The sequence below is a fragment of the Numenius arquata genome, chromosome 10 (assembly GCF_964106895.1).
Source record: "Numenius arquata chromosome 10, bNumArq3.hap1.1, whole genome shotgun sequence".
Classification (NCBI taxonomy): Eukaryota; Metazoa; Chordata; class Aves; order Charadriiformes; family Scolopacidae; genus Numenius; species Numenius arquata.
The window spans coordinates 54483090-54507840 of NC_133585.1; the positions used below are offsets into that span (position 1 = coordinate 54483090).

The window sequence follows — 24751 nt, forward strand, 5'->3', positions numbered from 1 at the left end:
TCCCGGTTTGTGGTTTAGTTACGGGGAGGCACTCCTTGCCTGGCATTCGGATACTGAAATAATATTATCTGTGCATGGTTTATCAGGTGGATTTTATTAATGTGCTGCAAAAGAAATTGTTTTCTACACCAGCCTGTGCCCTTCCTGAGAGATTGTAACGTGTTTAAACTCAAACCAGTAACGCTGTGTTTCTATTTAGATGGGTTTTGCATCCTGGACTGTGCTGCCTTTAGGCTTTAATCCTATGCTTTGATCCGCGGCGCTGTCAGGGTCCCCTGAAGAACAATAGGCTTCTTAATTTGTGTACGTTATTTTATATCTTCATAGCTGTTCTGCTTAACTTCTGCCACTGTCTTTGCTTCATTGCTTTACTGCGTGGTGAAGATGTTAAAAAATTGTTAGTGCTCTAATAATTTTCTAGTAGCTATAAAAATGTTTAAACTGTAGCTCTATTTAAACTTTAGATCTCATTCTGATTGCAAAGGCTGTGATTGCTGCCTAGGAGCAAAATAATTTATTTGTGTAGCAACAAGCTGAAATACCATCTTGGTAAGAAGTAAATCAAAAGGAAGAGGAGGTACCTAAAGGCCTGCTAGAGACAACTTTATCCTGAATTAGTTATTCCCAGAATGTCATTCCCTGGATGGGATTCCCGGAGAAAAAGAGTGGTGTAACACAGAATCGCGGAATGGTTTGGGTTAGAAAGGACCTTAAAGATCATCTAGTTCCAACCCCCTGTCCTGGGCAGGGAGCAGACTGCCAGCACCCAGCCAAGGCAGTCAGGAATCTGCCCCCACCGTTCGTTCCCATGCGATCTTTTTACCAAAAGATGTGTAGAAGTGATGCAGAACAACTTGAAAACCTTTCTAACAATTTAAACCGAGACCAGTAATGCTGTTCACCTCGAGCAGAAATAATAGTACAGGGAATATGACTTTTTGCCCGGCGGAGATTTGAGCAGGAGGTGGTGTTGCCACTGTCAGCAACGCGGGAGCTGTTTGGGGTTTACTGTTTCATTCTTTTTTCTCTTTTTTTTTTTTTTTCTTTTTTTCTTTTTTTTTGGTAACTTTTAATCACAGTGTAACTGGCAGACGGTTCCTACGCTGGTTTAGTTCGGGGTGCGGGGCGATCCGCTCCCCGGGGGGCCGCCGGGAGGAGAAGGAGGAGGAGGAGGAGACCGAGGAGGAGGAGGAGGAGGAGGAGGAGGAGGAAGGCCGCCGCCGGCCCCTCTCGCCGCGCAGGCAGAGGGCGCTTTCGCCATGCGCGGCCCCCGCCGCCGCCGCGCACCCGCTGACAGGCGCCGGAGGGAGCGGAGAGCGGGAGCTCCGCGGGGAGCGGGAGCGAGCTCCGGGGACGGGAAGAGCTCCGCGGAGGGAGGTGCGGAGCGGCGCGGAGCCGAGCCCCTCGGCCCGACCCCCGCGGGAGGACGAAGGGAGCTCCCCGGCTGGCAGCGGCCGCTCGCTCGCCCTCTCTCCCTCCTTCCCCTCCCTCCTCCTCCTCCTCCTCCTCCCTCTCCTCCTCCTCCTCTCTGCGCTTCCCACCTCCCCTGCTCCCGAGTGAGCGCAGCCTCGGATGTCCGGTTTCCTGGTGGTTTTTTTTACCTGGCAAACTCCGGATAACTTTGGGTGAGAATTCGCCAAGTTGGGAACTCTCCTGCAGGCGCCTGGGAGCCGCCACCGCCGCCGCATCTTCTCCATCCCGCGGATTTTACTGCCTTGGATATTGCGAGGGGAGGGAGGGAAGGGGTTGGGGGGGAGAGAGAGAGAGAGGACGAGAAGGAGCCTCGTAATTTCGCCTGCATTCCTCCCGCCGCTCCGCCCTGCCATCTTTGCAGGATGCACTTGCTGGAGCTGCTCTCCCTGGGTTGCTGCCTGGCTGCCGGCGCCGTGCTGCTGGGACCCCGGCAGCCCCCGGCCGCCGCCGCCGACCAGTCCGGCCAGGGCTACTACGAGGAGGAGCCCGACGCGGGGGAGGCGAAGGTAAGCCCCCGGTCCCCGCCGCCCGTGCCCTTCGCTCCGCTCCTGCCGCCGTGCGGGGGCTGCCCGGTGGGGAGCGCTCCCGGCTCCCGGTTCCCATCCCGGTCCGTGTCCCGGCTCCCGGGCCGGGTCCTCATCCCGGTCCCCATCCCGGTCCGGATCCGTGGTCCTGGTGCCCGTCCTGGTCCCCGCTCCCGGTCCGGGTCCCTGGCCCTGGTCCTTTCCCCGGTCCGGGTCCCTGGTACCGGTCCCCGGCCCCAGGCCGGATCCGTGGCCCCGGTCCCCATCCTGCTCCCGGACCCGGTCTGGGTCCCTGGCCCTGTTCCCCGTCCCGGCTCCCGGTCTCCAACCCGGTCCCCGCTCCCAGTCCGAGTCCGTGGCCCCGGTCCCCCTCCCGGTCCCGCCGGTTGGAGCGGGGCTGGGAGGGGGCAGCGATCCCGGCGGGATGGGGGGTTCACCGGGGGCCGCCCCGCTCCGGGGAGCTGCAGCGGGGGGGCGGGGGGGGAGGTGGGGTGGTCCGGGCAGCGGCCGTGGGCAGGGACGGAGCGGGGGGACACGGTGACAGCGCACCCCGAGACTGGCCGTGCGCTGAGACGTCCCTTGGTGCTGCGGGTGGCGGGAGCTGTACGGTGACGCCGGAGGCTGGAAGCTTTCCTTCTGCCCGGCTGCAGGGTGAAGGTTGGGCTTAAATTCGCGGAATCCGGTGACAAACGCTCACAATTCAGGGTTATTTTTTTTGCTGGCGTTGGAAGTTTGGTACCGCGGGGTTGCGGTGCCGCCGGTACCCCTGGCTTTGCAGTTCCCGGTGTGTCGGGGCACAGAAAGGATGCGGGGCGTGTGGCTGGATAAGCGCGGGGCGTTATTAGGAAGCCCTTTGATGAGTTTCTAACAGCTCTTACCCTCCCCTCCGCGTTCTGAGGATTTCTGACACACTTACTGAAAGCCGTCCTGACCCGGCTCATTGATTATTCATTTCAGTAAGGGGCGGGGAGGGAAGTGTCTGGATTAAAAATTAAGCTGATATTCTAGTTGTGGTTTTTTTTTTTTTTTTTTTTTTCCCCTATGCTGTTCAGTTTACTGACTAGAAATTTGGGAGATTTTACCCTAACTGTGTTGGAAGTCAAGTTTTGATAGCGTACACCAGCTGTACTTGTTTCAGCTGTTCAAACTCTTGTGGACCATCTGTTGTTCGCAGAAAGCCGTGCGTTTCAGATACCGTTCTGCGCGGAGAAGGTTGCTGAGTTATACTGGAGTCTCTCTTCAAACACCGACTGCTCTGTTGTAGCTTCTTTTCCGATATCCCGATTGCAGCCGAATGCTTGCACTGCAATGTTCTCAATGTTAGTCTGCTGTCGGCGATCGGGTTGCTTAAATGTTTGTCAAATATTTTTCGAAGGTAAGTATTTAAAAAGAGGAAAGCGAAATCGGTTCAGCTGGTGTCTCTTATCACTTGGACTATTTATAAAAAAAAAAAATGCAAAACTTAGTGAAGGGTAAAAATACCTCAGCTCTTTCCAGCCTGTGACTGCGAGTCCGTTATTTACTGGGTGAGACTGGTGTTTGAAGCCTCAGAATGCTGGAAAGGTAGAAAGAATAAGGCCAGGCTGGATGGGGCTTGGAGCAACCTGGTCTGGTGGGAGGTGTCCCTGCCCAGGGCAGGGGGTTGGGACTCGATGGTCTTTAAGGTCCCTTCCAACCCGAACCATTCCGTGATCCTATGGAGCATGGTCCATGCTTTGTACAGCTGATAATGAGGATGTTCTCTGGAGCAATGCTGTGTGTCCCCACGCACGTGTTGGGGACAGTCACTCTGCTTCTTGGAAGAACCTCCAGGTCTTTGGGAGCTGCCCCCGCACTGGGTGGAAGCACAAGTGCTCCCTGGAAAAAGGGGGAACTGTCAGCAAATCAAAGGAAGGGAGGTCAAGAGAGCGGGAAGGGAGTGGGACAGCGTGTGTTAAGCGATTGCGTTAGCAGGAAAATGTCCTACTGGTGAGTAGTGGGGAGAGAGAGAGAGAGAGGATGACTCTGGATCCAAGAAGACTTAGTCATGTTGGAAGCCTTCAGTTGTGAGTGTGTTGCTTTTGCTGGAGCTGTTGGAGTGAGTGCTCTGTGGATGAGAGAATGCTGAGAGGAGCGTCTGAAGCAATTATGAAAGGATTAAATAAGTAAACTGTAAGTAATTGTTTCAAGGAAAATATGATTATATTGTCAGGAAAAAAAAAAAGAAAAAAGTCATCTGCTTGAACTTTCTTAACTTCACTGAAAAATGCGTGATCGCTCGAGCATGTGTTCAGAGATGTTATGTTTCCTCTGTTTTTCCTTGCCACCCCCCTCCTGCATATCACACTGATGCCAAAGTGCGGGTCATACGGCCTTTTGGGTCAAATTACGCAATATTTTTGTTTTTCTTCGCTCCTATTTTAAGAAACATTTTAAAAAGCGTGGCTGAAGCTGCGGATCCTCCAGCGCAGGAGGAGAAGCCGGGCGGGCCAGGAGGGTGTCGTGGTTTCGTGCAGGTGCCTAAGTGCCGGGCGCTGATCTCGCCCTGGAGATCTGCAGCAGCCTGGAAGCGGTACGGATATAAATAGCAGTAATTCTTCATACCCCGCTCCTGCAAGGGCATGTCCCGCAGCAAGCGGGCACTGATAAGCTTGTGCAACGCTGCCTCCCCCCCTCGCCCCCGCTTTTTTTTTTTCCAGCCTAGGCGTAGAGTTCATTATTTAACAAGCTTACGGGGCCCGGATTAATGCATTGCACCTGAACTGGCTGCTCGGTGGGGCGGGAAGGAATCCTGCCCTACGTCACCTCTTCGGGGTTTCCTGCAGCACAGGGGGTTCCCCCGATGAGGTGACACCCCCTGCAGCCACGCTGGGCTCCCTCTCCCCATCTGGGGAAGGCAACTGGGAATTTTTGTTCTCCAGAATTCATCCTGCTTAAGGTGGGAGCGGGGAATCGACCCACCTGCCCCTGGAGCTCCCGGAGCTCGGGTGGGAGCAGGGATGCTTGGAGCAGCCCAGCAAGGAGAGGGTGAGCAGCTGGGCAGCACCGGGGGCTCGAAACTTCAGCTCCTCGTACCGTCTGTGAACATTTTAGTAACTCTTATAACGTGTTTAGTCTTTAGCTCTTGTTCCTTATGTACTTTTGAATTGGGACCATGCAATGAGTATGTGCTCTCTACCCAGGAGGACAAAGTATTTTTAATAAACAAATAAATAAATAGATAAATAAATTCCTTATTGTTTCTTTGTTGAAAGTTGTAAAATGAACCATAGGGGAAATCTATGCACAAATTAAACTTATTAGATTCTGACAGTAGCATGTGCCTGGGCTGCATGAATGGTCATAGGGTTGGCAACAGGAGGAGCAGGTTATTTATGGTGACAGTACTGGTAATGGTAACGCTAACTGGGAAGCAGCCCCGCAGCTGGGAGGGTTTGCTGTGGCTGCACCTTCCTTTTGTTGTGTGGTCCAGCCTTTGGGGTTATGTGACTCCACAAAAGCGACGCTGCTCTCGTGTCCTATGTGGCTTTAGGAGGTTTAAAGCTGTATTTTTGCAAGGCTTCCAACCAAAGCCGTTCCGTGATTCCTAGTTTTATATTGGAATGGGAATAACGAATGGAAAAGTATCTGCCTGTTCTAAAGTGCATCCCTGGCAGCGGCACTGGGGCCTCGTTAGACAGACAGCAATTAAGTACAGGACAGTCTTTGTGCTGTGATTTGCTTTTTGCAATGAAAATAGGTGTGCTTACTTGAGTTCCATTTATCTCGGGTGCTACCTCAGCTGAGAGACACCTTTTAATTACTATTATTTTAAATCTGACCCAATAATAAATGGCTAAGGGAGTTTAAATACAACATGTTCTTGTGGGAGGGGGAGGAGAAGCAGCGAGTTAATTTCTGGGGTTTCCTCCTGTCGCTGTATCTGGGTGGCGTAACCTCAAAGCCATGGGGTTTCTGGCCAGCTCCCGGTCACTGACGTGTGGGACACTCCGTGCCCTGCTGAGAGACCAGGCTGGGGGGTTTTCCCCTCCGAAACCAAGCATAAAGCTCCCTCCCGGTACTCCACCAGCGCTAAACCGAGCGGGCAGGGAGGATGTTATTTTTTCTTCTCTTACTGTTTTGTCTGCTGTGACTTTTCCTTTTCACGAGTGTGTGTAGCCACTCTCTTTTTTTAGACACAAATATCTCCTTTTGTTTTAGAAGCACGATTTGCATCGGATACAACGGGGTGAACATAAGTAACGTAATAGGACCTCTTATGAAGCCCAAGCGATGCTTCTGCAAACATAATTATTAAACCCTTTGTGCGAGCAGAGGGCAGTACTAAGCCCCCAGAGCTCATGCTTCGTGGCGTAGGTATGTGCATTCCTGGGTCTCTTGTGCGAGGGATTTCAGGGGATTGCTGCTGACAAATCACCGTGCTTCTGAAGGGTCTCCAGAAGCTTTGGGGATCACTTTAACCACCTGCAGCGTGTGGAGGCTTTACAGAAACATCCCCTCAAATATAGTATTTTTACGCTCACTTAGGCTCAGTGTGTGTTTAAACTCTTGCTTGTTCTTCAAGGGTGTGTGTCTGCTTGTTTTAGTAAAAAAACCTTGCTCTTCAGGCTGTTGTAGGTGAGGGTGATGGAAATAACCCTCTCCCATTGATACCCCTCATCCAGGGTAGGACATCTGTCTCAGAACCTCTTGTTCAGCTGCTTGAGTGTGGTCAGTGATTCATTAAAACAAAATGCTTGGAACAAAAGAGAATCCAACTGGAGTCAGCCTGGTATCCTATCAAGTTATAATATCCTCGTTTAATGTAAAAAATGTGCTACAGCTGTTTGTAGAATGAATTATAAGAAATTCCAAGCAAGATTGAGAGAGCTCACATCTTCCAAGTAACAAAGTCTGAGTTGCTTCTTAGGAGTTTTACGTTTGGGAAGGTGTTGAAATTTGTTTAGTGAGTAGGATAAGTGTGATGGTTTCCATTATCTACTATAAACTTTCAATACCTTTTTTTTTTTTTTTATCCCCCTAATTCCACCTTGCTTCTACCCTGAGTGACACGTAGTACCAAGTTCCCCTCCGTGTATACACGAATCTGTTTCAAAGGCACTGATAGCTGCATAAATTGCACCAGAATTTTAATTTAAAACTTGGCTAGCTTGGGGGGACTGTGGGGGATTGCTTGTTTGAATTCCTATTGTATATGAATTTGTCAACTTGTTTTCCTTGGTTTCTGTTTATCTGTCACCAGAAGTTTTTCTGATGACTTAATATTTATGCGTTACTGTATTTTTTCCCCTCTTTGTTGCATTTCATTTAGTTAGGAAATAGCTAAACTGTAAGTCACTTATTCTTCTACTCTTCCATTGTAACCAGTGTAACTCAATCCCGCAAGCTCTTTAGTAATTTGGTTTCTCTTTTGACATTTCCTGACGTGTGTAAGATGGCTATAACTCCTTCCGAATACAAAAGTGGAGAAGGCACAGCACAAACACCTTCTGATAACTGAAGGGGAAAAAAAAATAGTAGTAGTTGGTATATTTTGGCTACACTGTAGTTTTTGCTGAATTCTGTTCAGGATGAACACATTATCCTCCTTGAGGCAATACAGCTTCTGCAGAAAATTCTTGGGGTCGGGATTGTGGTTAACGTCAGTGAAAACTGATTGCTTGGGGAAGTTGATGACATTAATTTTCAGGGTGACATTATCAGTGCCGTCACCCTGAACCCTGTGGCGTTCCATACCGTTCACATAATGGCTTCGTCCACTCGGTGACACTTTTCAAACAGCCTGACCTTGAGGATGCAGCTTAAAACCCGTTGGAGCTGTTTTGCATCCTGTTCCTCACTGAGGAGAGCAGGACGTTTTATCCTGGAAAAGGGGAAATACTGGCAAAGAATGGGACAGTTCTTGGAAGGCACCAGACGGCTACTGTGGAGCAGGGGACACGGTGTTCCTCTCTGGTATCCCAGGTGTGGAATCCCCTGTGTTACTCCTACCTGCTTGTGGCAGCGTTGAGAAATAAGTCGTTTCAGGAATCAGATGTCATCTGGAGCAAAATCCTTTACACCATAAAATGGCTTAACTCTTTGACTTTTCTTACCCAAGAATTGTGCTCCGTTGACAGAGAGAAGAGAGGAATTCAGCCGATGGGATTTCTTCTGAGAACGCCACAGTGTTTGGCTATTTCCTCTTTTTTTTTTCCCAAAGGACATCTGTAGCAACCACCCCATGCATGTGTCAAAATTTCAGTAGATACCCTACTGAAGATCTTTCAGAAGAAGCAAAACTACTCTCGCTGTCCTTCGACTTCATCTGCCTGCGGAATTCAGCAGACCAAAGGTATTTGTGGTGGACTGCTCCAGCTGTCCAGAACGTGCTGGCTGCATCAGTCACAATATTAAGAGCCAGGAGAAAAACTGGCCAAGTGGAGATGGACACCTTAGCTCCTCTCTGCTTACTCATGTTTCTGTAGACAATGAAATGTAATTTGAAACGTAAATGAAAATGTGACTCAAGTTTGATCTGTTCACCCCTTTCCAAATAGGGCACTAATGCTCATTGCCCTGCAAGTATGGGATCCATACTTAAAGATCATGAGAAGATCAGTCAAGTTGCCCAGGAGCCAGCAATGTGCCCTTGTGGTCAAAAAGGCCAATGGTCTCCTGAGGGGCATTGACAAGAGAGTGGCCAACAGGTGGAGGGAGGTCATCCTCCCCCTCTGCTCTGCCCTGGTGAGGCCACATCTGGAGCACTGGGTCCAGTTCTGGGCTCCCCAGTTAGAGATGAACAGGGAACTACTGGAGAGAGTCTGGCGGAGGCTACAAAGATGATCAAGGAACTGGAGCATCTCTCTGCTGGGGAAAGTCTGAGGGACCTGGGGCTGTTCAGCCTGGAGAAGAGCAGACTGAGAGGGGACCTCATCAATGCTGAGCAATATCTAAAGGGCAGGTGGCAAGAGGATGGGGCCAGACTCTTCTCAATGGTGCCCAGTGACAGGACAAGGGGCAGCAGGCACAAACTGAAAAATGGGAAATTCTGTCTGAACATGTGGAAAAACCTCTTTCCTGTGAAGGTGGCAGAGCCCTGGAACAGGCTGCCCAGAGAGGGTGTTGAGGCTCCTTCTCTGGAGATCTTCAAAACCCGCTTGGACACGTTCCCGTCCAACCTGTTCTGGGTGACCCTGCCCTGGCAGGGGGTTGGACTCGATGATCTCCAGAGATCCCCTCCAACTGCTACCATTCTGTGCTTCTCTGAAGTAAAGCTGGTGGTTGGTTGAGGTGTACTGTCCAGAGATGGTGGGATCCATGTTCCTGCTCTGCCAACTGGAATCCCAATCCTATGGGATTCTTGCTGAGGAAGAAGCGCAAGGATGGTGTGCACGAGGTCCCCCTTGTGACCCAGGGTGAACCCAAAGGGACACTGCTGGGAACCTGCTCTCCTGCTCATGGAGCTCCTGAGCACCAAGACTGGGATCTGTGGGCTGGAATTCACACTTGAATGTGCTTGAACAAAGTTGAGCTGCAGGAATTGTCCGTGTAGGTGGTCTTACTTTGTGGTATATGCACATTAAAGAAACTTAACATGGAGAAAGGAAAAAAAAAAAAGATCTGAAGAGTTTAAAATATGAGGAAAGCCTGAGAAGTGAAAAAAACAAGCTGTAAGGAAAAACTGTGCTTGAGCAGCTTTGGTTTTATTAGTTCCTTAAGAAAAAAAGGGAGAGCATTTTTTGTCACAAGTCTTGAACGTCGTTTTGAGATGGTTAAAAAAAAAAAAACAACGCAACCACAAACCTATTTTCTTTGAAAATGTTGCCTTTGGAGTTTTGAGAATTCACCGCAGTCTTGACCTGTCATTCTTCTTGACTAACAACTGCTAAGTACTGCAAAGTCTGCTTTGCAGCCGCTGTGAACTGGAGATTAGGAGATACCACAAAAGTACGTTTCACTGGAAGTCAAAGGAAGTGCGTGTATTTTGTACCTCTGAAAGGCTTGTTCGCTCTTTGGTGTACTGCCGAGGAGTAAATCTCTGCTTGTTTGCACGCTCAGCGTTACTTATTATCACCACTCCTGCTATTTCTTCTTAGAAATAATGCAGAAAAGGAAAATTACATAACTTAATTCCATTTATATGGATTTGTAACTGGCTGCAGATAGATAGACTTGACAGAAATGTAAATGTAAGAGTACTAGGACTTTTGATGGAGACATGGAATTGCTATTTATCGTGAGATTAGCAGTGTAATTAGCTGCCTAAGGGAACCAAGAGCTAAACTTGTGAGGTAGGGCCTGCTTGACGTTTGTCCCTCGCCCAGGGACAGATGTTTCCCAGTTAAAGCAGAGCCGACGACTTCCTCTTCGCCCCACGCGCTCCCCAGAAAATCTTGCGTAACAAAGTCCTGCTGGTACAAACGTGACCATTCACTTCATTTCCTTTTATTCATGGATGTCAGGGCAGTCATGCTAAGATTTCAATGTCTCTTCACCATAAAGATTTTTAAAATTTTATTTCCTTTATATCCTTACATAGAAATATTCTGTGATTTGGAGGAAATGGGACAATCTTGTTAATAATCAGCAGGCTCACACTGTTGAATCACTGTAGCTTCAGTAAACATGGAGAAATATTTTTTCCTGGAAGGAAGATAGCGATGGACAATTATTTTGTCTCTCCAGTCGGGTGTTTCTGGCTGGTAGAGAAGAGCAAAATGTTGGTTCAGTTGAAAATACCGAGAACCCTGTTGTACAGGGCACAGCTTTCAGGAGAACGTTAACAGCCACTAAACATTCCGCTGACATGACTAAACGTGGCAGGTATTGGCCTGTCTCCTTTCTAAAGTTTCATGGTCTTGCATGGAGGTTTCATCAAAACTACCAGGCAGCAGAAGCCAAGAGGTTAGGCCCAAAATCAAATTGCCTGAGGGTCTCCTTGCTCGATAGCTGGAGCGTTAGTAGTACTTAGAGTTTGTTACTTCTGCCTGGTGTTCCCAGGTGCACCTCAAGACATAGAATCAAAGAATCATAGGATGGTTTGGGTTGGAAGGGACCTTTAAAGATCATCCAGTCCCAACCCCTGCCCTGGGCAGGGACACCTCCCACCAGACCAGGTTGCTCAAAGCCCCCTCCAACCTGGCCTTGAACCCCTCCAGGGATGGGGCAGCCACAGCTTCTCTGGGCAACCTGGGCCAGGCTCTCACCACCCTCACAGGAGAGAATCTCTTCTCCAGATCTCATTCCATCTCCCCTCTTTCAGTGTCAAACCCTTCCCCCTCCTCCTATGGCCCCCCTCCCTGATCAAGAGTCCCTCCCCATCTCTGCTGTAGTAGAGATGTTTTTCTTACCCCAGAAGACCTGCCTATTTCTCTCTGATCATCAGCTGTGAAAATGATGAGGATCCTTAAGATTAAGGAAAACCCCGCTTCTTTTTTTGTCTTTTTTTTCTCCAGGCTGGGCCAGCAGGTGATCAAATCGCTAAAAACAAATGAAAGGAGTAAAGAGCTTTAGAGGCTTCTGAGTACTTTCTTTTCTGAAATATCTGTGGATGGGCTGATTTTGGAGACATGATGATTTTGGAGCAGGAAGTAGGAGAAGGAGCGGTGAGGGATTTTCAGAGGGCAGGGTCATGCTTCAAAGGAAGGAAGAATTAGGTTGTTCTGTTGCATCAGGTAGAACTAAAGAATTAGGCAAACTCTAAACTGAGCAGTCATTACTAATCTGGATTAATAACATAAAAAGGCTCTTTGTAGTAATGAAAGTCTTTAAATATCTTACCTAATGGTTTCAGAAAATTAATGAAATTTTCAAATCCTCATCTCTTACGACAAACATGATCGAGTTGATGCTTCACTCTGTGTTTAGTTGGCTTGTGGCATTTATTTTGAGTATTGAAGTCACATAAGAGTAGAAGAATGGCTGTAGCTGGTCAGAGAAAATCCCAGGTTAGCCCTACGTGCCATTTTCCACAGTATCTAACACGGGCAACCTTGTTGGATGGCCCCGGCTGCACAGCGTGCCCCGCTGATGTGGCAGAGGATGGCTTGGAGACTGACGTTGTTGTTGGGAACCTCATGGATACGATCTGTCACACCTTCCCTCCCACACCCTCTTCTCCCCAGTTCCTTCCAGCTGAAGGCTGCCCATTGGCCATGGGCATGTCTCTTCCTGCAGGAAGACAGTGCCCACTGAGTCCTTGGTTCCCAAAAGTTTCTTTCTTATCCTCTGTCCTGTGAGCTGTCCTGCTTGATTCTCCTGTGGGGGTCTTGTTGTGTGACATCCAGCTGATTTGTCCCCAAACCTTCACACGGAAACAGCTTGGGACACTTATACTCTGCTTGTTCTGTTTCTTCACCCTTGTGTCTCACAGACCATGTTCAGGAGAGGCCTCCAAATCCTGGTGTGCAATCGTATACCTGCTGCTCATTCCTTGGCCGTCTGGGGACTTCAGTTGGAAAACCCAACAGCAGGCATCAGATGCTCACAGGATCCACAGGCTCATCACATTTTTTGTAGTGTGAGGGCAACCATGGCAATGTGCACCTGGCTACAGTGGCTCTTCTGACTCTTCCAGTACCTCTTAGTGAGGTTTTTTGGCCAGACATCTTCCCTTTTTATTTATGCCCTCGCCACCCATGGCCCTGCCAAGTTACAGGACCTACTTGACAACCTCCTTCGGAGCGTAAGAAATGGAGAGCATCACTACGTGCTTACAGACTGCTGGCAGCAGGGCAGCTTGGGGACTTCCTTGCCTTAAATGACGAGGGGCGTGCGGGGGGATTATTTTGTTTCCTTTTATTTAATTTAATTCAGCTGACTTTTCTCCTAAGCATTACCCAGGTGGTTATTGAGCCCACGGAAGCTTTTGACACCACCACCTTTCTCTATCAAGAGGTTTGGCTTTGAGTGGATGTTCTGTTTAATAGTTATAATAGTAAATTAAAAAAAAACAAACCACCAAACAAGCCCAAAAAATGAAAGAACCATTCCTTTTGTTCGTCTTGATCCTGGCACCTGGCATAATTATGTATGAAACTTCCCCGGTCCTTGTCCTGGGTGAGGCAGGGAACAATTCTGTCTGTGCCACCTGTGGCTTCATCAAGTCTTCCTCTCCATTGTTCTTTTTCAGACTAAAGATCCTCCACTGGTGTAACCTGTTTTTTGTAATGAGCTGTTCCTTACCTTTGATCAGCCGACTTCAGATCTTTCTTAATTCTCTTTAAGGCTGCAGAACAAGGAGAGGGGAGAGCCAGGAGCGCAGCCAGGATTCCGGATGTGGGACACCCTGGATAGGTGTAGGGACACAATGATGGTTTTGTTCTCTTTCCTCATAATTCCACTTATATATTTATTTTAAAAGCGTGTCTTGATTGGAGAGTATTTTGTAACAAGTCAGATGAGACTGTGCTTAAAATGCCTCCTTTAAAGAACTGCCTGTATTTATGCTGAAGAACTGGATGGGGGAAGGCATTTCGTAGTTCTTAATACTTCCTCAAAATTCACATTCAAGCTGTTCTTAGGGGTCTGTTTCAAGATGATGTATGATTATTTAACCTATGTGTTCCTTATGCTTTGAATGTGTTTTTCTCCCTGCCAGTGTGCACAGCGAGAGAGTTAATGGGACTAGCTATCTTCCGAGTTATAAACCATGCGCTGTATATTTAATGTCCTTAATGATTTTTTTTTTTTTTTAAAGAAATGAGATGTGCTTTCAAAGTAATCTGTGCAACACGGCAGCAGAGGTTGTTTATGCCTGTTAACAATAAGATGTTACTGTCAGGCAAGATCTGTGAGAGGTTGGTTGTGTGCATTAACGAGGTGCGTATGACTAAGGAAATTCATCAGGAACCAACCCACGCTTGCAAATTTTTTAGATACGTGTCAAGCCTAGCCTAAAGCATAAGAATATAAAAAATATCCCATTAGCAGACTAATGGTCTGCCAGGACAAGTGTTTGGCCTCCATCAGTCTCAGCAGAGGCATGCTCTTTGAGGAGAACATCTGGGCTTAGCTGGGTTCTGCAGTTCACTCCCCTCGTACCCTCCTGACACCCACAGTTGTTGGACTGAGGGTGTAGGAGGCACGTCCCTGCCTCTTCCCTTCGTTCTCTGTTTGTGGACATCTTGTCCATGGATTTGTCTAGTTTCATACCGAAGACTCCAGGAGAACCTGAACTATGGTGCCAGCGTGGGTGCAGTGGAGCTGCTTTGATTTTCGGCAACCTGCAATATCTGTAAAGACTTATTCTACTGTTAATATTCTTTACTTCTCTATTCTTTGAATCTTGGGTGTTACACAGGCAAAAAATGTTCCTTTCAGCACTTAGAAAATAAAATTTGCTCTTTATTTTGGGATCTGGGGTATATGTCCTGAAATTCTCAAAGACCAGACTAAAGATAAAACATAGATGTGCCATTTAATTCTTTCATACTATATTTCAATCAAATACAAATGTGTTTTTTATATTTTGACCCGCCACAGGGACTGGGTCCAATGTCATGTTTCCCCTGCCCCATTCATTAAGAGGCTGATTTTTATTTCCATCTTTAGACCTTTATTCCGTGTGGTGTCTCTTTGCTTGCTGTCTGCCCATGGTTTTGCCAGCTTTAGGCAGTATTTTCCCTATAGGTCAGCATCCAAATCTGTAGCTCTTCTGAGATGTTTCTGGCAGCTGGAACCCTTATTATGGATTTGTTTGTGGGAAATTCCGTCTTCCAAATGCCACTTGGTGAGCAGAAGCTCACTGCTGAGTAAAGGGGTAAACCAGGAGATCTAGTCTTGCTCCTGATGCCCTACTCCATAAGAAAACATGGGAGGAGTTACAGGAATATTTAGAGGAAGGTGGTGGAGTTGGGTCCTAAACAATTGGGTCCCAAATTTCCCTTAATTCACATTCCTCCTCTTCCAGAAGGAGGGAGAAGATAAGGGAATTAAGGGAAACTTCAGATAAGGATTATATACTGTGAGCTGCAGTTCCAGCGTTAGTCCCTTAGAAACTTCCATCTTCTCCTGAAGAAAATTAAGTCATCGAGGGTTTGGATTTTCTTTTTCTCCTTTTGTTCATTGTTCCTTCTTCTTCATGGTGTTGGGCCAGCTCTCCTCTGCCTCACTAGAGAAGTGCCATGTGCTGCTCTGTCTGAGCAATCTGTGCCTCTTGCTAAGGGTCCCACCGAGGCATATATGTTTAAATCCCTATTATTATCTTAGAGGTATTATCTAACAAGTGATGTGTTGAATAAAATTGAAGTTCTTCTGGATATTCATCTGGTTTTTTTCTTCTAAGTATTTGTTCCGTGTTTGTGCCAACCTATTGAATTCTGCTTTTATTCTGCACGTTCTTTATTACAACTGTGAAAACTATATTTAGCTTTGATTTTATTCTCTTTCCTTCCATAAATAACATGCACAATGAATTCCTGAAAATCCCTGTTGTGGGCATTGTCATACAGCCCTGAACTTACAGCCTGTTTCACACGTGCTCTTTTAAAGACTTACATTTTTATCATCCCATTTTTTAACTTTTCAACTGCCTAATGAGGAAGTTATTCAAAGGAAAGCTTATCCTGAGCCAGAGCAGAGTGTGCTCGTTAGCTAACTGGCTCCATTAGAGTGGGAATTTCCCTCTCACTTTATGAGTTAGTGCAGTGTTGAGGAATTTAAAGTAAGTGCAAAGTCTAAGATGTGCAATTAATTGCTTATCTTATAAAGCTTGCACTGATAGCTGAGTAGCAATCTTGAATGAAAAATAAAATTAATAAGCATTCACTTTGGTAATCATTAAAGTGGCTGAATTTCAGACACAACTACTCTCATCCACTGCTTGCCGATTATTTTCGGGTGTCCTTCCAGAAAATCGGAATTATTTTGCAACCAGCGTCCTGATGCTCTGAAATGGAAATGCTTTAGCTGGATTATAATATGGGCAAAAAACAAACAAAGAAGAAACACTCCCCCCTACTCAGTGATGATCACAACAGTGTGAGAAATTTCTTCCACCTCTTTGAGGGCACTATATTTCATTCCAAACTCTGCCAGAGCTGTACCTGGGAAGGACAAGTGATTATTTTTTTTTTTAATTGTTTTTGTTACTGAAATCGCAGTGTTTTTACTTAAGAGTTGGCTGCAATAAATTAATTTGCTTGAATGTTGCCAGGGATGGGACATTTACCATTTCTCTGGCCAAGCTGGGCCAGCGTTTCACCACCCTCAACGTAAAAAATGTCTTCCTTAGAGTTTGTCTAAACCTTCCCTCTTTTAGTTTAAAACCATTACCTCTTGTCCCATCGCAACAGGTCCCACTAAAAAGTCTCTCTTCATCTTTCTGATAAGCCTCCTGTGTTTTAAATCTCTCTCCAGTTCCTTGCTGCTTTCTCTACTCCTTGCTTCTCTCCTTCATCAAACTGTGAAATTCATAAGCTGTAATGCTTATTTGCTGGGCAAACTTTGCCGAAGATGATAAAGTACACTCCTGGGGCACCTTCTGTTTTTTCTTTCTCGTCTCATCACTCCAGCTCATACTTCCCTGTCGGTTTAAGATGCTACAAATCTTCGTGGAGGGGGCTGCGCTGTTTTAATGTGGACAAGAAACAGGCATTGGGATAGCTCCTCAGTGGAAAAATCAAGCTTCAGGTTAAAGTCTGTCAAAACCTTTGAATAAACCGCTGGAAACAAGGTCTTACAAGTGGGGAAAATTGGAGCAGTTCCAGCTGAAGTTAACCGCATAAACCCACGTAGTTTGGTGCCCAAACAGCCTTCCCATTGCCCACTCGCTTGTTTGTCCCCTGCCGGGAGGAGGATGTGGGGATCTGCACGGGGAACCGAGTCGGGAACGTGCCCTGAAGGACAACTCGTGTAGGAAAGGTGGGAGCCTTGGGGAGGGCTCGGTCGGACCACGTGTTCTGTCTGGTTTACCTCTTGGCTTCACGTGTCCTTGTGTCCGCACCGGAGACGAGGGCTGGTGGGAGGGCAGGAATGAGCAGCCGGGAGTAGGAGTAGTAGAGGTGGGAGGATTTTTGGTGGCAGTCTAGGACATTTGTTGATCAACAACTTCAGATCCCAGCGGTGCTGGTCACTCAGATGCAAGGGGCTGTTTTCTTTTCACTTTGTGATCTCCTGTGGAAAACCAGCAGCAGAGCAGAAAATGCCTTGAAGGAGGCAGTAATTCCTTGGAAAACACCGGTGGTTATTGGTTGGCCTTATCTCACGTTATCTGCTTAAAGGTTAAGCAACTGAGTCGCGCTGTCTGGGCTCCTGTAGCTAAAAGACAGAGAAAGGCACCTATGAGGAACACACAACACGACCTCATCAGCCACAGCTTCAAGGTTTCTTCAGATTTTTCAAGTATCAGAAGTTACTTTTAAGTGAGGATACTGATTGCGGGGGCGGGGGGGGATAAATGAAATAAGTGCCTGCTCATTTATCTTGTGTAACTACAGCAACTCTTTTCAGTCACTTTCAGTATTTTGCGTTTCTTTTTCGCTGAAATTGTTGAGGGTTTTTTTCTGAAGTATATGAAGCTTTTTGTCCTCAGACTGAGCTTGAAAGGTTGCTGAGGGACTGAAGCTTTGCTTACTGTGTAAATCCCGTCGGTTGGTGCCGAGTTATAAATAGCAAGTGGTTGGAGAAGGTGAAAGGGATAAAGAAAAGCAGGAGCAGCAGGGAAGAGGTGGGAATTGTTGTCCAATTATTCCTACAGCTCCAACAGCATGGACCCAGAAACTAAGCTTAACAGGAACACTATAGAACATATTTCATGCTGAAAGAGTCTAAAGCATGTATATTTTTTCTTTTTCTTTTAAATCAACTGTGTATTAGATCAACACATCTGATACCCAACAACAACTGTTGTCCCGATTCCCACTTGGTGTTAATACAGTGGAATTAAAGGAGAGACAATTTTAGTATGGAATTTCCTGAGGTCATATACTTTTATTTTAATGTATTGTTCTGCATCCGGATGCTGTTGCTGAATTTAGGTGTAACTATAGAATATAGTGATGCTGTTTCCACCCTTATACGTATGGGCACACACACACACTCAAAATCTGTGTGTGTATACATATACACATAGATCCTTTTAAATATGTATTATTATTTTCAAGATATTTAATGTGTACTTAGAACTCAGCAAACAGTTTTATAGCTGAAGTAAAATTACTGACATTTTTTCCATGAAATAATCTCTTCTAATTTTGTGGTTTGGTCAGTTATGATGTAGAAAATTAAGAATCATAGGGAAAACAAATTAAAAATGCAAAGCCAGTCTTAAAATTGGAAACATACACCTATTTTTTATTTTTTTTTTTTGGTTAACTGCCTATTTTTACACAATGCCTAAAGCTTATCAGCTCTGATAAATGTGGAGGAGGGACTGTAGCTGCAGACTGAGAAGCTGTTTTTCAGGAACTGGCTATTAGTTTGTTACAGTCTTGATAAGAATATAATACCCAGGTGTATGTTAAGACTCCAGGATATTCAGTTCCTATGTTTATTAATGTTTTATTGAAGTCAAGTTTTTCAGTCTGTATACTCATATTTAAGTTTAATATTGAAATCTACTATACTGAAGTGCAGCAAATGTGCGTTGTCAGGAGAAGTGTGTTTATTTGGAACAAACATATTTTCAAGCCAGAATTGTGTCTTTGTTTAGAGAAGCTTTTCTAATTGTTAGCTGCCTGACCCACCATACTGTCAAAACACGGTGTCTGCTCTGTCTGAAGAGGATTTTCTGCCCCTCTGCTCCACTCTGGGGAGACATCCCCCCAGTGCTGCCTCCAGCTTGGGGGGCCACCAACATCAGAAGGACATGGACCTGTTGGAGCGGGGCCAGAGGAGGCCACGGAGATGCTGGGAGGGCTGGAGTCCCTCTGCTGTGAGGACAGGCTGAGAGAGTTGGGGGGGTTCAGCCTGGAGAAGAGAAGGCTCCAGGGAGACCTTAGAGCCCCTTCTAGTCCCTAAAGGGGCTCCAGGAAAGCTGGGGAGGGACTCTGGATCAGGGAGGGGAGCCATAGGAGGAGGAGGAAGGGTTTGACATTGAAAGAGGGGAGACTGAGATGAAATCTCAGGAAGAAATTTTTCACTCTGAGGGTGGTGAGAGCCTGGCCCAGGTTGCCCAGAGAAGCTGTGGCTGCCCCATCCCTGGAGGGGTTCAAGGCCAGGTTGGAGGGGGCTTGGAGCAACCTGGTCTGGTGGGAGGTGTCCCTGCCCAGGAAGGCTGAACTAGGTGACCTTTAAAGGTCCCTTCCAACCAAAACCTTTCTGTGATTCTACGATTCTAAGTTGTTGTTTTTTTCCTGAGTGAAGTAGAACCTGAGCCACCTCTCTCAGACTTAGTCATTTCATCTGAGTCAGAAGCGTTTCACAGTTATCTTATTCTTTTCTTATTTGCCCCAAACTGTAACTTCATCTCTCTGCTTTAAACAACAACAAAAAAAAGATGTTTTCAGTAGACCATGATTACAAAAAAAAAGCCCAGGTGATTTGTACTTGAAGTGAAGTTCTCTGCCCCAGTGCTCCATGTGGCAGCTTCACAGGAGGTACAACAAATGAGGAACACTGAATGTAACTCCCTGTGTTCCCCATTCATGCTTTTATGGCAAAAGGCTTGTCAGCTTTGTTAGAAAGGAAAATGGAAACGCATCAATCGAAACCCTTACTTCAAATCCAGTGGAGTGCCCTGATTTTTCAGCATGATACTCCTGACCTCATATTTCTGCATGATGCTCGGGTCTCATATTTAGGATTGGTAATGAGCAGTAGCAGAAACAAAACATTAGGGAAAATGTCTTCTTGATACCCTGGCAATTTTAACTTAAGGAATCATTTAAATGCCATGCTATGCTAGTCTGAATGGCCTCAGTAATAAATTGCAATAGTGTTTTATATGGCCTATAAAATGACAACCTATAAAGATAGGGAGAGCAATAAAAAAATATATATTACTGCTGCAGAAGTGCTTCCTGTGTCACTCCTATCTGCTCCATCACGTACAAAGAGTTCCCTTTCAGTTTTTAGTATAAATCCAAGGTAAATGAACAGGAATATCAGTTTGAAAGGGTCTCTAACAACTGGTTTGGGTTTTCTCACCCTGCTGGAGTAAAATGCTGGCAGTCCTAAATGTGAAAAATCAAGAGTCCAACAAAGTAAAGAGACTGTAAACTCATAAAAAACCTTTAAACTTGAAACATAACTGTGATTTAGGTTATGTGTTTTTTGCCTCCTACTATTTAAAATTGAGTATACTTTTTACATAGATAGAAGACTATATTGTGAGATATCGTACTAGAATAAAGACTTAAGAGCCATAATAAATATATTTCTATGTAATCCTTGACTAGAGTATTGTCACTGAGAAAGGATCGTAAGAATCTCATACGTGTAGAAGGGAACATCAGTGGGTTGTAGCGGAGACGTATCCTCCTTCCCTCTTCTGGCACGAGTAGGACAGCAAGACAGCTACCGGGCTTCCATCTCCAGTTTTGATGTCTACAGATCTGCCCTGAAAAAAATGGATTGGGCGAAAGAGAAGCTCAACAATAAAAAGAGAGAGAGGAAAATAACTTCTAGTGAGAGTCTTAAAGAGTTGCAGATCCAAAGATGGCTGGGGAAAGCATGTGGAAATCTTTGGAAAAGAGAAAATGTAACATGGCAAAAGGCATAGGAGAAATTAATAACTGAAGTCAGAGACATTGGTTGGTTGGGTTTTTTCTTCTGAACTGTGAGTGACTAATCTTTGGAATAAACTGTCAAGGGAAATGGTGACTTTAGCATCTATTCTGATCATCAAGTCTAAAGGCTCTTACTTGAGAGCATCTGTGTTTCCAAGACGTTGGGTTCCGTGCTGAGATACAGAGATGAGAATGGCTGTTGCGTGCAGGAGGTTGGAGCAGATGATCTTCCCTTGGTGTACCTGACCCTCCAGGCAGCATACCTTCGTACAGGCACATATATGACATGCCAAAGTCCTCTTTGGTCTGGCTACAAGTACAAAAAAGCATAAGGACTACCACGCTGAGGTCCATACGGGTTAGTATTTCATCTGGTTGAGTCATGAATGCTGAAGGACTGCATTTGAAGTGGAGAGATGCTTTTTTTTTCCAGTTTTATCCTTTCGCTTCCATTAGGCAGCAGATGAGGGCTGAGTCAGGGTAATTCCAGTCCACCCAGTTCATTATCCAGTTACATACTCACCCACGCCGAGTTTGCTGAATTCCTTTGTTATGGCTGTTTATAGCTCTGGCCTCCCCAGTCTTCCATGGCAATGAATTTGAGTTGCACCGTGTAAATGAGTCTTGGTGGGGAGGCGGTTGCTCCTTTTTTCCTCTTGCCCTTTTCTTTATTTTAAACCTGGTATTTGATTGTTTCCTTAGATTTCAAGCAGTCCTTGTTTTGTGAGAAACAGTATATAATAATTTGGGTTTTGCCATTCATAACTTTACAGTTATTTTACAGTTCTCCTACAGAAACAGTTTGGCATTGTGGGTTGTTGTTCTTGTCTTCGAGTGTCTGCTTTGCAGGATCCTCTCTTGATTTTGAGATGGGCTGATCTGATTAGTGCGTGATGTGAGACAACCCTGAGGTTTAATGAGGTATAATTCTACGAGACCAAAATGTAGTTATTTCCTATCAAATCAGCTGATAATAGAAGTCAATATTATTCAAGTGATGTAACCCAACAACTTCATCCCAAGACATGCTTATCAGTGACTGCCATACGGGTGTCTCCCTTCATTGTGATGGCTACACATCTCATCACGGGGTCAGAGATTGTGTGCTGCCTCTTACATGTCCTTCATGCCCTCACTTGTCCTCTTCCAAGCACACATGCTGCTTTTATGTGAGCGGACATGCATCCATCATCCACCAGTAAACCGGAGCAGGTATCATCATGGCGTCCCCATTTCTAGCTAAGTGAAGAGAGAAGAGCTGTGGTCTTTCTGTAAACGTTATGGACAACAGGCTCACTTTAAGTGAAGAGTGAGCTGCTGCGGCAAAGAAAGCCAACAGGATGCTGGGTTGCATCTACAAGGGCATCACCAGCAGAAGTCATCATTATTTCACTCTATCCAGTGCTGGTCAGGCCACACCTGGAATCCCGTGCTCAGTTTTGGTCCCCGTTGTACACAAAAGATGTGGACAGGCTGGAGAGGGTCCAGAGAAAGGCCACCAAGATGATCCAAGGACTGGGAAGTCTGTCATAAGAGGACAGGCTGAGAGAACTGGGTTTGTTCAGCTTTGAGAAAAGAAGGCTTAGGGGAGACCTTGTCACCACGCTCCGGTATTTAAAGGGTGGCTACAAAGAAGATAGAGACTTCCTTTTTACAAGGAGTTACATGGAAAGGACAAGGGGTGATGGGTACAAGTTAATCCTGGGGAGATTCCAACTGGACACAAGAGGGAAATTTTTCACACTGAGAACAATCAGCCACTGGAATCATCTCCCCAGGGAACTGGTGGATTCCCCAGCATTGCTGGACTTGTCCAGATTGGCTTTTGCCAAGAAAGGTTGGATCAGATGATCATTGAGGTTCCTTCTAACCTGGTATGCTATGAATTTATGATTCTATGATTATGACAGGGAACAAGTTATGTGAATAATTCCTGCAGCCCCAGCTTGCCCTTATTTCTATCTAGAGGTATCCGAAAAGGAGGACAGGAGGGAGGGTGTTGTAGCTACGTGCAGAAGGAATTGTTCTAGTGAGCCAAATCCAGTCAGTAATTTTGGGCACCTCAGTCCAAACGACCTTTCTGCCTTTGGAAGAAGTATTACATTTTTTAGAGTTTTTTGTCATTGCAGTGTTTTGCATAGAAGCATATGTGAAAGTCTGAACTGTGATTGCCTCCAGGAGTTTTAAGTAAAACAGTAAAAGCTCTGTTTGAAGATGAAAATCAGATTTGGCAATATTGCTAACAAAATGAATTAATCTTTCAAGCAGTGTATTTAGGCAATAAGGATAATTTATTTTATACTTAAATATAAATGCACCATTTTTCCTAAACTGAGCATGCTAAACAACATGGAATACACTTTGCATATCAAAAATATATGACTGTTCTGATTTTTTTCAGGAGTTTAAAAATCATAAACTAAAGAAGCTAAACCTATAAATCTAAGAGTTATTTTGGCTTATATTCTTTCAGTTATGCAGTTGTTTATCCCAAATAAATGTAGTACGTCAGTAGTTATTCTGGGCTTGCGCTAATGTGAAAATAGAACCTGATTCATATTTTTGTCCCAACCTGCAGACTTACGTGCAGACCCACATGCAGAAGGAAACAAAGCATGTAGCCAACAATCCCAGTACAAATCTCAAGCCTTTACTCTTGGTTATATTTTTGGGTAAAAGATCAAAGGTCTGATCTTTCAGCAGCAACAAAGGGGGAGAAAAAAAAAAGAGCAGGAAGCTGCCATGGTCCAGATCCCGTGAGTGGCTACGACCACACTTGGGATATCATAGAATCACAGAATATGATATATCCGTCCCTAACCTCTGGGCACCGAGACCCTGGGCAGCAGCCTCGTGCCAGGCAAAACAACGTGCTGAATCGGGCACCTGGTGAGACTCACATGGTGGTTTTGAACTTCTGGTAGAAACCGTGCATTGTGGTTTCAGCTGAGATGGAGTTGACTTTCTTACTAATAGCTTGTACAGTTCTGTGTTTTGGGTTTGGGACGGGAATAGTGTGATAGGGCCCTGGTGGTTTCGGTTGTTGCAGAACTCTCAAGGGATTTTCTGCTCCTCACACTGCCCCACCAGCAATGGGCCGGGGGAAACAAGGATCTGGGAGGGGACATAGCCAGGAGAGATGACCCCAACTGACCACAGGAATATTCCATCCCATGGAATGTCATGCTCAGTGTATAAAGCGGGGGAAGAAGAAGGAAGTGTGGGACATTGGGACTGATGGCTTTTGTCTTCCCGAGTCACCGTTACACGTAATGGAGCCCAGCGTTCCTGGGGATAGCTGAACTCCCACCTGCGATGGGGAGCAAGGAATGAATTCCTTGTTTTGCTTTTGCTTGTGTGGCCAGCTTTTGCTTTACTTATTAAGCTCTCTTTATCTCAACCTATGAGTTTTCTCACTTTTATTCTTCTGATTCTGTCCCCAATCCTACCTGGTGGGCTGTGAGTGGCTGCGTTGTTCAACTGCCAGCTGGGGTTAAAACATGACACTTACTGGAATAATTGATCCAAATTTCTTAGGCAAGCATTCAGGTCACTAAACCATACATAAAAGTGATTGCTGACCCCCTCCACTAAGTGTGTTTTTTAGCTGGAAGATCCTGTTGCACCTCACACAGAACTCAAGCTCGGCAGGCTGCGTGAGATGCCTTCAGAGAGTGCCAATGGGCATTCTGGAGAGATTCCCCTTGGGGACACTCCTTTAGGAGTCCCAAAGAACTGTATGGGTGCAACGGGTGCCAGGATACGCTACTCTTTCAAACTGGTAAGCAGAGCAGAGTTAAGTACGGTGAAACATCGTGGTTGGGTTCTGAGCACGGTTAGACAGAACACGCAACTCCAGCTTGTTTTGTCAGAATTATAAAGTCATAGAATCCTTTAGATTGGAAAAGACCTTTAAGATCATCGAGTCCAACAATCAACCCAACGCTGCCAAGATCAACGCTAACGCATGTCCCTCAGCACCACGTCTGCCCGGCTTTTAAATGCCTCCAGGGATGGTGACTCCACCACTGCCCTGGGCAGCCTCTTCCAAGGCTTGACAACCCTTTCAGGGAAGAATTTTTTCTGTATGTCCACTCTAAACCTCTCCTAAGTAAATCATCACTG

The 24751-nt window shown here is 46.0% G+C and overlaps 1 protein-coding gene across 1 annotated transcript in view; it reads left to right on the forward strand.

The window, feature by feature from the left end:
• The first annotated feature begins 1835 nt into the window (after window positions 1–1835).
• The window catches only part of VEGFC (vascular endothelial growth factor C), a 79362-nt gene continuing 56446 nt past the window's right edge, over window positions 1836–24751 (forward strand). Inside the window, exon 1 of the mRNA XM_074155012.1 lies at window positions 1836–1979. Coding sequence (XP_074011113.1) covers window positions 1836–1979 — 144 coding nt within the window. The remainder of the gene's footprint in view (window positions 1980–24751) is intronic.